Consider the following 12,500-nt stretch of genomic DNA (forward strand, 5'->3'; position numbering starts at 1 on the left):
TTGTTTGTTTCTCTGACTCTCATACCGTTTGAGACAAACACACATGTTTTGTCAGTGCTTTCCCTAAAAGTGAAGTGAATATCAACTTGTTGTTGAGCATCTGCTTGTTTGTATACGTATTCAATAAAAGAAAATTCTTGATAGCTGTTATACTTCATTTTATAAAAGCATTTCCCATGCAAAATATTTGAAGTCTTTAATTTCAAGGTTTCATAGATTTTCCTTTATTGCCTTCCTGCCTTTTATTTATGTGAAGCCCATTGAATCACCTCTGTGAAATGGGCTTCATAAATAAACATGACTTGTCTTTGTGTGCAAAAGTCAAAAGAGAGAAAGCAAATCAAATAGATCAAAATGCCATCATACCTTTCCATACTCAGAAGTGTTCTTGGGAATGCATTATGACATCAGAAGTGTCAATGGGGATGCATTATGACATCAGAAGTGTCCATGGGGATGCATTAAGACATCAGAAGTGTCCATGGGGATGCATTATGACAGTCACCTGCAGACTGGCAGCTCTTTGGCATCATTAAATGTGTTTCAAATAACACATGCATTCCCAAAGCACACGTCATTCCCCCATGCTCTTTCCACTGGCTATGCATGCACAGCACGCTTCTTATTGACACCTAACCCTTTTTCTATTTTCCTTTCATTCTTTCTCTTTCTCTCTGTCCTTCTCTCTCCCTCTGTTCCAGGATGGCATGGGCCACCTCAGAATAACCGAGAGGGGTTTGAAACTGGAGGGGACGTCAGAGTTTCTCCAGCCGCTCTACGCCAAAGAGATCCAGTCGAGGCCGGTGAGTGTTAGAGTGCTACACCCACCACTGAAACCCATAAGGTATATGCAGCAGATCCACTACACATTACATACACACACATTAGATCCACTATGCATTAAATCCATACATTCATTTCATACGCAATATATCCATACAGTTCATACAGCATTAGAACCAGTAGCCATTGAAGCAATTACACCAGTAACCATTAAAGCCATTACACGCACCATCATATCCACGGAACATTACATTAATATGCATTAAATCCAGTTTGCATTAAATCCATACAATCGTTTCATACATATATATTATATCCATACAATTCATATTCATCAGATCCAGTAAGCATTGAAGCTAGTGCTAGATCCACCCAGCCTTCCACCGAAGACACTTCCCTCTCTCCCTAGAGTGGCGAGGGAGAAAGATACACACACACTCTCACACACTAACACACACTCTCACACACTCTCACACACTCTCACACACTAACACACACTAACACACACTCTTACACACTGACACACACTAACACACACTCTCACACACTAACACACACTCTCACACACACTCACATACTAACACACACTAACACACACTCTTATACACACTCACACTCCGCTAGTGGCGTTGTATCTCTGGATGACCGATAACATTTGAAGTGTGTCCTTTATCTTGCGTGTCTGGCCTGCCGGCGAGCTCTCCACACCACCAGGCGCTGAACAGAATAGTAATAGTCGTCCGCAGCGCAGACAGAGCGGCGGCTAGTGCGCTGGGAGAGATAACATGGCAAAAAATACAACTTTATCTGGGAATTGAAAGGACTCTTAATACCTTCCAGCTCAACTTTCTCATTTTTAGTATTGTCTTTTTAAATTATAAACAGATTCACCTCCGTAACAAGAGCCTACTCATTTGATTTTGCAGACAAAGGAAGTGGGTACTATTCAAATGCAGGTGTGCCAGCTATCAGCCCATGAAAGTTAATAAGCGTATAATTTGTTCAGGCAGATTGAGTGATGACACAGGATTTATCGTTAGTCAGACGGTTTTTGTGTTAGGAGGTGGAGGCTGGACTCTATAGCGCGCGCGCACACACACACACACACACACACACACACACACACACACCAGAATAATTCAACAACAGCTGCTGAATACACACACCAGAGGAATAACTCATACACACAACTTGTACATATATCCTCCTAGTTAGGAAGTTAATGCAACTCAAACAACTTGTGCATATATCCTCCTAGTTAGGAAGTTAATGCAACTTGAACAACTTGTGCATATATCCTCCTAGTTAGGAAGTTAATTCAACTCTAACAACTTGTGCATATATCCTCCTAGTTAGGAATTTAATGCAACTTGAACAACTTGTGCATATATCCTCCTACACTAGTTAGGAAGTTAATGCAACTTGAACAACTTGTGCATATATCCTCCTAGTTAGGAATTTAATGCAACTTGAATAACTTGTGCATATATCCTCCTAGTTAGGAAGTTAATGCAACTTAAACAACTTGTGCATATACAGTATCTAAGTTGACTTTGGAAGTCAATGCAAATCTCCAGTCAGGGGTGCCACTACAATTGTTGGACCCTAGTATGAAAGAATACCCCCCGCTCCTAACACACACACACACACACACACACACACACACACACACACACACAGACACACACACACAATCAATACAGGACCATGTTACCTAGCTTTCCCTCATTTTATCCCTGCACTGCTACAGTCAGTGGTGTAGTCTAGTTAGCTGTACGGACACAAAGACACTAGTGACATTGGGTTCTGCTTTTTTGTCTTGGTGAAGGCATACTGTACTGTACATGCAGTAGGCAAACAGGAATCAATAAGCTCAATGCAAAATGACAAATGCTGAAAGGCTGAGTAGTTCCTGAGGCAGCAGCCATGCTAGTACAGTATGAACCCAATATATGCACTCCGCTCCACAGAGAAGAGCCCAGAAAAGACCACATCCAGTCCAGTTTAAGAAAGAGAATCTAGGAATACCTCCAAGTACCTGGAGCTGAACTGCAGGCTTGCCCAAAGCACACACTGTGTGATGAACGCTCAAGAACCCAAAGCACACTCCGCCTAATGAGCGCCTGACATCCGTTTTTCTTTGACAGTGACACATGCTTGGATTTGTCTTCAAACTAATCCCTGGTATTCACAGTGCTTTTAAGATAAAGTTCAGGGCCAGGAATCCTTTATTAAATACAGCAATAAGTTTTGCTCTCCATAAGCGATGTTATCAGCCGTGCTTATACCACAAGACAATAGCCAGGCTGCGCTATCTTTAATTAAGAAGCTAACTTGGGCAGGGCAGATTACTGCAGCAAATGAAGACACGCTGTTGGTGCCAATCATTATGTGAATTTGGGAATTACTCTCACAAAGAGAGAGAGAGAGAGAGAGAGAGAGAGAGAGAGAGAGAAAGAAGCAAACTTTCAGTCAACAGCCTCATATCCACAGCCCAATACTACAGTATGTGTTTCTCTATGTGTTGCTCTACATCACTCCATCATGTGTTGCTCTACATCACTCCATCATGTGTCACTTCGTCATCACTCCATCATGTGTCACTCTACACCACTCCATCATGTGTCGCTCTATATCACTCCATCATGTGTCATCATTTCTCAATGTGTCACTCTTCATCATTATTTCTCAACATGTTGCTCTACATCACTCCATTATTTCTCAATGTGTCGCTCGCTCTACACCACTCCATCATGTGTCACTCCATCATCACTCCATCATGTGTCACTCTACACCACTCCATCAGGGCCTCTGGTGTGCTGCTGTGCCACATACTCACCGCATACATCACAAGGCCACAGCGCTGACCACAACACAGCTGAGCTCACAGCACTGTGTACCATATGGCCCCATATGACCCCATATAGCCCCATCAGACCCCCATCAGACCCCCATATAGCCCCATCAGACCCCCATATAGCCCCATCAGACCCCCATATAGCCCCATCAGGCCCCCATCAGACCCCCATATAGCCCCATCAGACCCCCCATATAGCCCCATATAGCCCCATCAGACCCCCATCAGACCCCCATATAGCCCCATCAGACCCCCATATAGCCCCATCAGGCCCCCATCAGACCCCCCATATAGCCCCATCAGACCCCCATATACCCCCATATAGCCCCATCAGACCCCCATATAGCTCCATCAGGCCCCCATCAGACCCCCATATAGCCCCATCAGACCCCCATATAGCTCCATCAGGCCCCCATCAGACCCCCATATAGCCCCATCAGACCCCCATATACCCCCATATAGCCCCATCAGACCCCCATATAGCCCCATCAGACCCATATAGCCCCATCAATAGCACATTGGTGGTGCTAAGGTCAGTTTAAATGAGTGGGTGGTGCTGAGGTCAGTTTAAATGAGTGGGTGGTGCTGAGGTCAGTTTAAATGAGGTGGTGCTGGGGGGTGGAGGGGGGATTTACTCATGCTGGACAGAGACAGTGGGGCTTCGCAATATGGTTTAACAAATTAATTATGCTAGCCTATTATTATCACAGCATTCATAACAAGCCAAGCACTAAGTGCGCTAGTAAACACAGAGTTTCCCCCAATAAAGAGCCTGCTGTTACTCCTGCTGAGCAGCGCTAACCATAAATAAAGGCATTTACCGCTCTGGGTAGAAAAGCCTGATGACAGAAAAGAACAACAGTTAATGTCTGCAGCAAAATGTTTTTTTTTTTTTCAGGAAAAGTGCACCTTCTCCACAGTCTAATAGGCTTTGTGATTAAGTGTCTCGTCAGTGTAATCTAGAGTCTTTCCTCAAAATGCTGTTCAAAACTACAATTATTGGACCAATGTGTTTCATTTATTATCACACGGTATACGATTCCTCCAGTAAATAAGTGTTAAATAAATAATAGCAAATAATGTGTTTTGTGTCATTTGTTTATTTCCGTTGCAGGGCACTCCACTGTTCCTGCAGTCCTCTAAAAACATATCGGTCAACATCCTCAACAACGAGAACCACCTGGTCACGCAGCTCACCGCAGGTAAGCGTCTCGGAGCTTGGTCTTCACCTGAGCGTCCATTTTGTGTCCTGCCTCTCCGCTCTCACTGAAGCCTGTCCCCAGTGGCCTCTGCTACAGTAGCCTTCAGTAGGGGGCAGCCTTGGCCTACTGGTTAGCGCTTCGGACTTGTAACCGGAGGGTTGCTGGTTTGAACCCCGACCAGTAGGCATGGCTGAAGTGCCCTTGAGCAAGGCACCTAACCCCTCACTGCTCCCCAAGCGCCGCTGTTGATGCAGGCAGCTCACTGCGCCGGGATTAGTGTGTGGTTCACCTCACTGTGTGTTCACTGTGTGCTGAGTGTGTTTCACTAATTCACGGATTGGGAAAAATGCAGAGACCAAATTTCCCTCACAGGATCAAAAGAGTATATATACTCCCTCATGCCAACTCAAGTCCACATCAACATGAGGACAAGTCAGAGGGGGGCGCCTGGACTGCCTGAACGCAGCCTTTCTGGGCCGGTTTGAGATGGCCACCAGAGAGAATCTGTCTGCTCTAATGGACTATTGTGGTCGGTCTGAATTCCCTGCTGTTTGACCAGTTTAGCGTCACCTTTTTAAATATAACGATATATCTCTATCTCTCTCTTTCTCTCATTTGTGTGTGTGTGTGTGTGGAACTGGAGGGGTCTTTTCTCCATTAATATGGCTGCCGCCGTGTATGTGGTTTCAGGTGTGCTGTTTTGAGACACATTCAGGAGATCTGAAGCTGAGAAACACGAGCCGTGTTTGTGCTCATAGTTTGTGCTCATAGTTTGTGCTATGGTCTGAAGCTGAAGACCTTATTTGGCCATGTTGCTGCATGTGTCCCTTCAAACCGTAGAAACGTCACGTATGTCCCAGAAGACATAGCAAATCAATGGCTCAAGCATGTGGATCAATTGGCGTCGTGCATTCCATGATTATCTTGTAATGTGGTTTATTGTAGTCTGTCTCCATGGTAGCGATGAGACGATGGAGACAGTAATGGCGAGATTGGCTCTCCTGTCCTCCGCTCCACGATGCTCCACGAGCCCAGCGGCACACAATCTATCTCTGCCCCGGCAACGTGATTACAGTCTTTAGCTGGAGTTATTAGTTACATTACTTATGAAATGTTAATCATTAAACAGTGTTGTAATCTGTAACTTATTGCATTTGAAAATGACCTTCCCAAAGCTGATAGACACGCCTGAGATCGCACTCCGTGAAGGGAGGACTGGACTAGGCACTGTCATCTGAGATAAAAGACCCTGGTGCTAGTGGAAACAGACAGCATCATGGGAGATGGAGTTTCTGAAGTGCAGGCTGGCGGAGACAGTGGATGTTAACTTTTCTCACTGAAACTCTCCCAAATTGAGTGATTTGATCATAAAATGAGGAACTCGCTCCTGCAAACTAGCAAGGCAGGGGGAGGACAGACTGGACTCTCAGACCGAGAGGGCATGACGTGAGGTTTTGTGACGTAAGGTGACGCTCCTACTTACGTTAACAGACCGGAACGGTCCTCTTTTGCTCCAATAGAAACAAGTTAAATTGGTTAATTGCTATCTTGGTTAGTAATCAAGGGTCTTTGTCTGGACACTCTCTGTAAATTGGAGCCGATATTTCTCACTTCCACTGAAACAGACAGCTGAGGCATGTGTAGCCCAGTGATATTGGACATATGACATGTGTCCTGCAGAGTCCACTTAGATTTCAACACAAGGTGTGTGTGTGTTTTTCCAGATCCCGTGGGGTGCAGGCGCCATGGAAGATGCTGGAGGTGAGGCTCTAGCTCAGAAAGCTGCTGTTCTCCTGCTGACCACCAGGAGGTGGTGGTGGTGGGAGCAGAGAGATTACGGGTCATGGGTAAGATACTCTTCCTGTTACACACACACACACACGCCAAGCACGCATTATGCAGAGAGATTACGGGTCATGGGTAAGATACTTTTTCTCTTACACACACACACACACACACACACTCAGACACGGGTCATGCACACACACACACACACACACACACACACACACACACACACACACACACACACACACACACAAAACAGCTGAAGGTGGTCATTGAGTAGAGAGAGAACGAGAGAGCAGTCAATAATTTGAGTGTGGTGAATTGTCCTACAGTAGATGAAAAGAGATACTGTGATTATGAAGGCTTTCCAGGCCACTGTGATTATGAAGGCTTTGCAGGCCACTGTGATTATGAAGGCTTTCCAGGCCACTGTGATTATGAAGGCTTTCCAGGCCACTGTGATTATGAAGGCTTTCCAGGCCACTGTGTCATTGTGGCAGCCTCTTCATTCACTTCTCAGTCCTCAGTGGAACAGCAGGAGGCTGTCCTCCATTAATATCATACTACTCTCTCTCTATCTCTCTCTTTCTCTCATTTGTGTGTGTGTGTGTGGAACTGGAGGGGTCTTTTCTCCATTAATATGGCTGCCGCCGTGTATGCGGTTTCAGGTGTGCTGTTTTGAGACACATTCAGGAGATCTGAAGCTGAGAAACACGAGCCGTGTTTGTGCTCATAGTTTGTGCTCATAGTTTGTGCTATGGTCTGAAGCTGAAGACCTTATTTGGCCATGTTGCTGCATGTGTCCCTTCAAACCGAGAAAATCATCAATGGATGTCCCAGAAGACATAGCAAATCAATGGCTCAAGCATGTGGATCAATTGGCGCCGTGCATTCCATGATTATTTTGTAATGTGGTTTATTGTAGTCTGTCTCCATGGTAGCTTATGAGACGATGGAGACAGTAATGGCGAGATTGGCTCTCCTGTCCCTCCGGCTCCACAATGCTCCACGAGCCCAGCGGCACACAATCTATCTCTGCCCCGCAACGGATTACAGTCTTTAGCTGGAGTTATTAGTTACATTACTTATGAAATGTTAATCATTAAACAGTGTTGTAATCTGTAACTTATTGCATTTGAAATGACCTTCCCAGTTGATAGACAATTGAGATCGCAGACTGCGGAAGGGAGGACTGGAATTTCTCAGGGTAACTCCGTCATCTGAGATAAAAGACCCTGGTGCTAGTGGAAACAGACAGCATCATGGGAGATGGAGTTTCTGAAGTGCAGGCTGGCGGAGACAGTGGATGTTAACTTTTCTCACTGAAACTCTCCCAAATTGAGTGATTTGATCATAAAATGAGGAACTCGCTCCTGCAAACTAGCAAGGCAGGGGAGGACAGACTGGACTCTCAGACCGAGGGGACATGGCCGTGAAAGGGATTTTGTGGCGTAAGGTGGCGCTCCTACTTACGTTAACAGACGAGCGGTCCTCTTTTGCTCCAATAGAAACAAGTTAAATTGGTTAATTGCTATCTTGGTTAGTAATCAAGGGTCTTTGTCTGGACACTCTCTGTAAATTGGAGCGGATATTTCTCACTCTCCACTGAAATCAGACAGCTGAGGCATGTGTAGCCCAGTGATATTGGACATATGACATGTGTCCTGCAGAGTCCACTTAGATTTCTCAACACAAGGTGTGTGTGTGTGTTTCCAGGATCCCGTGGGGTGCAGGCGCGTGGGAAGATGCTGGAGGTGAGGTCGAGCTCAGGAAAGCTGCTGTTCTCCGCTGACGACCAGGAGGTGGTGGTGGGAGCAGAGAGATTACGGGTCATGGGTAAGATACTCTTCCTGTTACACACACACACACACGCACGCGCACGCACATGCAGAGAGATTACGGGTCATGGGTAAGATACTTTTTCTCTTACAGACACACACACACACACACTCAGACACGCACGCACACACACACACACACACACGCACACACGCACACACGCACACACACACACACACACACACACAAAACAGCTGAAGGTGGTCATTGGAGTAGAGAGAGAACGAGAGAGAGCAGTCAATAATTTGAGTGTGGTGAATTGTCCTACAGTAGATGAAAAGAGATACTGTGATTATGAAGGCTTTCCAGGCCACTGTGATTATGAAGGCTTTGCAGGCCACTGTGATTATGAAGGCTTTCCAGGCCACTGTGATTATGAAGGCTTTCCAGGCCACTGTGATTATGAAGGCTTTCCAGGCCACTGTGTCACTTGTGGCAGCCTCTTCATTCACTTCCTCAGTCCTCAGTGGAACAGCAGGAGGCTGTCCTCCATTAATATCATACTACTCTCTCTCTCTATCTCTCTCTTTCTCTCATTTGTGTGTGTGTGTGTGGAACTGGAGGGGTCTTTTCTCCATTAATATGGCTGCCGCCGTGTATGCGGTTTCAGGTGTGCTGTTTTGAGACACATTCAGGAGATCTGAAGCTGAGAAACACGAGCCGTGTTTGTGCTCATAGTTTGTGCTCATAGTTTGTGCTATGGTCTGAAGCTGAAGACCTTATTTGGCCATGTTGCTGCATGTGTCCCTTCAAACCGTAGAAACATCACGTATGTCCCAGAAGACATAGCAAATCAATGGCTCAAGCATGTGGATCAATTGGCGTCGTGCATTCCATGATTATTTTGTAATGTGGTTTATTGTAGTCTGTCTCCATGGTAGCGATGAGACGATGGAGACAGTAATGGCGAGATTGGCTCTCCTGTCCTCCGCTCCACAATGCTCCACGAGCCCAGCGGCACACAATCTATCTCTGCCCCGGCAACGTGATTACAGTCTTTAGCTGAATAAATGATGCTTCATGCTATTGCAATATTTTCCTCGTTTTTTCTATCATTTCACCCCCCCCACCCGACTTGTGTCTCCTGTTCACCGTGCAGCCATCTGAAATGACAACTGAGGAAAATCAGATCTCTAATTATTGTGACAGGACTACCTTAGAGTTTAGCTTCAGAGGATCCATTTTCATAATAAATTACCTTTGAGGGGGAGATTTATTCAGATTTCAACAGGCAGCCTTGGGAGGCCTGAATATGCAGCAGGTGCCTGACTGGAAGCATTGGGTGGAGTGGGGGGTGGGATGGGGTAGAGTGGAGGATGGTGGTGTGTGTGTGTGTGTGTGTGTGTGTGTTTGGGGTTGGAGGTGTCTGGGCATGTTGACTACTTTAGGAGGATGTTTTAAATGTCAAACCCCACCAGCCATAGTCACATTACATTATCAATATGCACACATTAAATAAACATGTACACACACTCACACATATGCACATGCACACCACTTCAGGCCTTTAAATCATCAAGGACACCATATGCCCACTCTAGATATGTGGATCTCAAAGAGCCATCGTGCTTGGGGACCAGTGATTCATGCAGTCAGAAGGGTTGCGTCTTCAAAAGTCTTCTCAAGACACAGGCCTGTGTGTGATCGGGTCTGGTAGGAAGGCCTTTGAGCACAACTTGTATAGGTCTATGGATCTGTGTCCAGAGAGATCAGCAGCTTGTGCACGTCTTGTGTATAGGTCTGGCACGGGTCTTGTGGCCCCAGAGTGTTTAGTGTGTCACTGCAGTGAGAGCCCGGTAAGTGTTCTAGAGGATGAGGAAAGTACAAATAGAATCCATTTTGGAGACTCCTAGAGAGGCAAAAATCGGAAATCTTGAAAGAGTCTGAAGCTTGAATATGCCAGACCTAGAGGCAAAGATCAAAAAGATCGTAGGGTCTGGGGCCCTCACCGCTTGCATTGCTCAGTCCGAGGGCTGGATAATCGGTTGTCTTTCAAATTCCCTCTGCACGAATAGACAGCGCTTATGAGTCCCATGGAGCTAGTTGGCTAGTTCAAACTTTTGCCAACTTAATAAAAGCTTAACTCGTGTCACACTGTTTGCCAACAGCAACATTCCTCTTTGCCATCAATCATTATGTTAAGCCCGCCTAATGACTCTATACACGATTTGATTGGCCTGATAGAAGTTTAATTTTTCGAGCTCTCAAGCCAACGGAGAGTTGCTAGACTAGGGCCGTTAGGGTGCGTCTAGATTTCCAGGCTAAGAGATCGTTCTAGAGGCAGAGAAATCTCTAGAGGCAGAGATCGTTCTAGAGGCAGAGATTGTTCTAGAGGCAGAGATCGTTCTAGAGGCAGATAAATCTCTAGAGGCAGAGATCGTTCTAGAGGCAGAGATCGTTCTAGAGGCAGATAAATCTCTAGAGGCAGAGATCGTTCTAGAGGCAGATACATCTCTAGAGGCAGAGATCGTTCTAGAGGCAGAGATCGTTCTAGAGGCATGAGATGAACAGAACGGAAAAGAAAAGGAGGAAGATGAAAATAATATGACTATAGTGCTGCCGCTGCCTGAGTGGTGGATAGTGATGCTGGTTAAGTCTCTGTGTGTCTGTGTGTGTGTGTGTGTGTGTGTGTGTGTGTGTGTGTGTGTGGGTGGCTGTCTGTGTGTGTGTGTGTGTGTGTGTGTGTGTGTGTGTGTGTGTGTGTGTGTGTGTGTGTGTCTGTCTGTGTGTGTGTGTGTGTGTGTGTGGTCTGTGTGTGTGTGTGTGTGTGTGTCTGTCTGTGTGTGTGTGTGTGTGTGTGTGTGTGTGTGTGTGTGTGTGTGTGTGTGTGTGCGTGTGGTGGTCCCTGTGTGTGTGTGTGTGTGTGTGTGTCTGTCTGTGTGTGTGTGTGTGTGTGTGTGTGTGGGGGTCTCTGTGTGTGTGTGTGTGTGTGTCTGTCTGTGTGTGTGTGTGTGTGTGTGGGTCTCTGTGTGTGTGTGTGTGTGTGTGTCTGTCTGTGTGTGTGTGTGTGTGTGTGGGTCTCTGTGTGTGTGTGTGTGTGTGTGTGTGTGTGTGTGTAAGTGAGTGAGTGAGTGAGTGAGTGTGTGTGTGTGTGTGTGTGTGTGTGTGTGTGTGTGTGTGTGTGTGTGTGTGTGTACACAGCAAAACAATGGGAGGAAATCAAATTAATTTGGCGCAACAGCCGTGATACAATGAGCCGTGGCCTCGGTCGTAATTACCGCGGCGACGAGCGCAGGAGGTGAGCCCAGCTTAGCCCACGCCCGTCTGGTCTGCCGCAGACCAATAAAAAGTCCAGCGAATAATGACATTACTTCTTGATACTTTCATCCATGATCGTAATTAAGGCTCATTGATTAACTTCAATTATATACAATTGACTCTTCCCGGCAGAGGCTAATTTGAACTGACTGCCACACTTAAGGGTAATGACAGCCCCAAGTCTCCATCCCTCAAAAGTGCTGATTTTATGATTAGCTTGTCTCCTCTTAATTGTTTAATGAATCAGAGTGTCTTATTAGCGATTCTGCCTTCTCTCTCTCTCTTTCTCTCTCTCTCTCTCACTCACAAGTGTCATCTGAGTTTAGACTTACCGATCTCTATCGCCACACGCCAGATTAGCCTCCCACAGAACAGCTTGAGGCCTTCGGCTTGCTGATGAATGCTCATTTGAAGAAGTCTTGACTCTGAAGGAGACACATTAAGACTCGGCAGACTTAGAAAAGGAGACACATTCAGACTTAGGAAAGGAGACACATTCAGAGACAGCACATGATTTCCCACAAAACAATAATTTGAGTGATGTTTCAGGTGACTTACTGCTTGACTTTATTGCCCCGATTTTTTTAATCCTGTTTGTGTGCACTGTGTGTGTGTGTGTGTGTGTGTGTGTGTGTGTGTGTGTGTGGGTGTGGGTGTGGGTGTGTGTTGTGTGTGTGTGTGTTAGTGGTGACTGAGAGGACAAGACTGTATCTCTGAGTCAGCCCAGGAAAAATGAATCAAAGATATAATAATTAATATTTGTACTGACTTAC

The 12,500-nt window shown here is 45.9% G+C and overlaps 1 protein-coding gene across 1 annotated transcript in view; it reads left to right on the forward strand.

Annotated features, from left to right (window-relative positions):
• Positions 1 to 12,500, forward strand: part of sgcd (sarcoglycan, delta (dystrophin-associated glycoprotein)) — a 275,148-nt gene that overhangs the window by 215,601 nt on the left and 47,047 nt on the right. Inside the window, 3 exon segments of the mRNA XM_048237559.1 lie at positions 702 to 803; positions 4,755 to 4,842; positions 8,347 to 8,466. Of these exon segments, the coding sequence (XP_048093516.1) occupies positions 702 to 803; positions 4,755 to 4,842; positions 8,347 to 8,466 (310 nt within the window).

This window comes from Alosa alosa, chromosome 2, assembly GCF_017589495.1.
Source record: "Alosa alosa isolate M-15738 ecotype Scorff River chromosome 2, AALO_Geno_1.1, whole genome shotgun sequence".
Taxonomy (NCBI): domain Eukaryota; kingdom Metazoa; phylum Chordata; class Actinopteri; order Clupeiformes; family Clupeidae; genus Alosa; species Alosa alosa.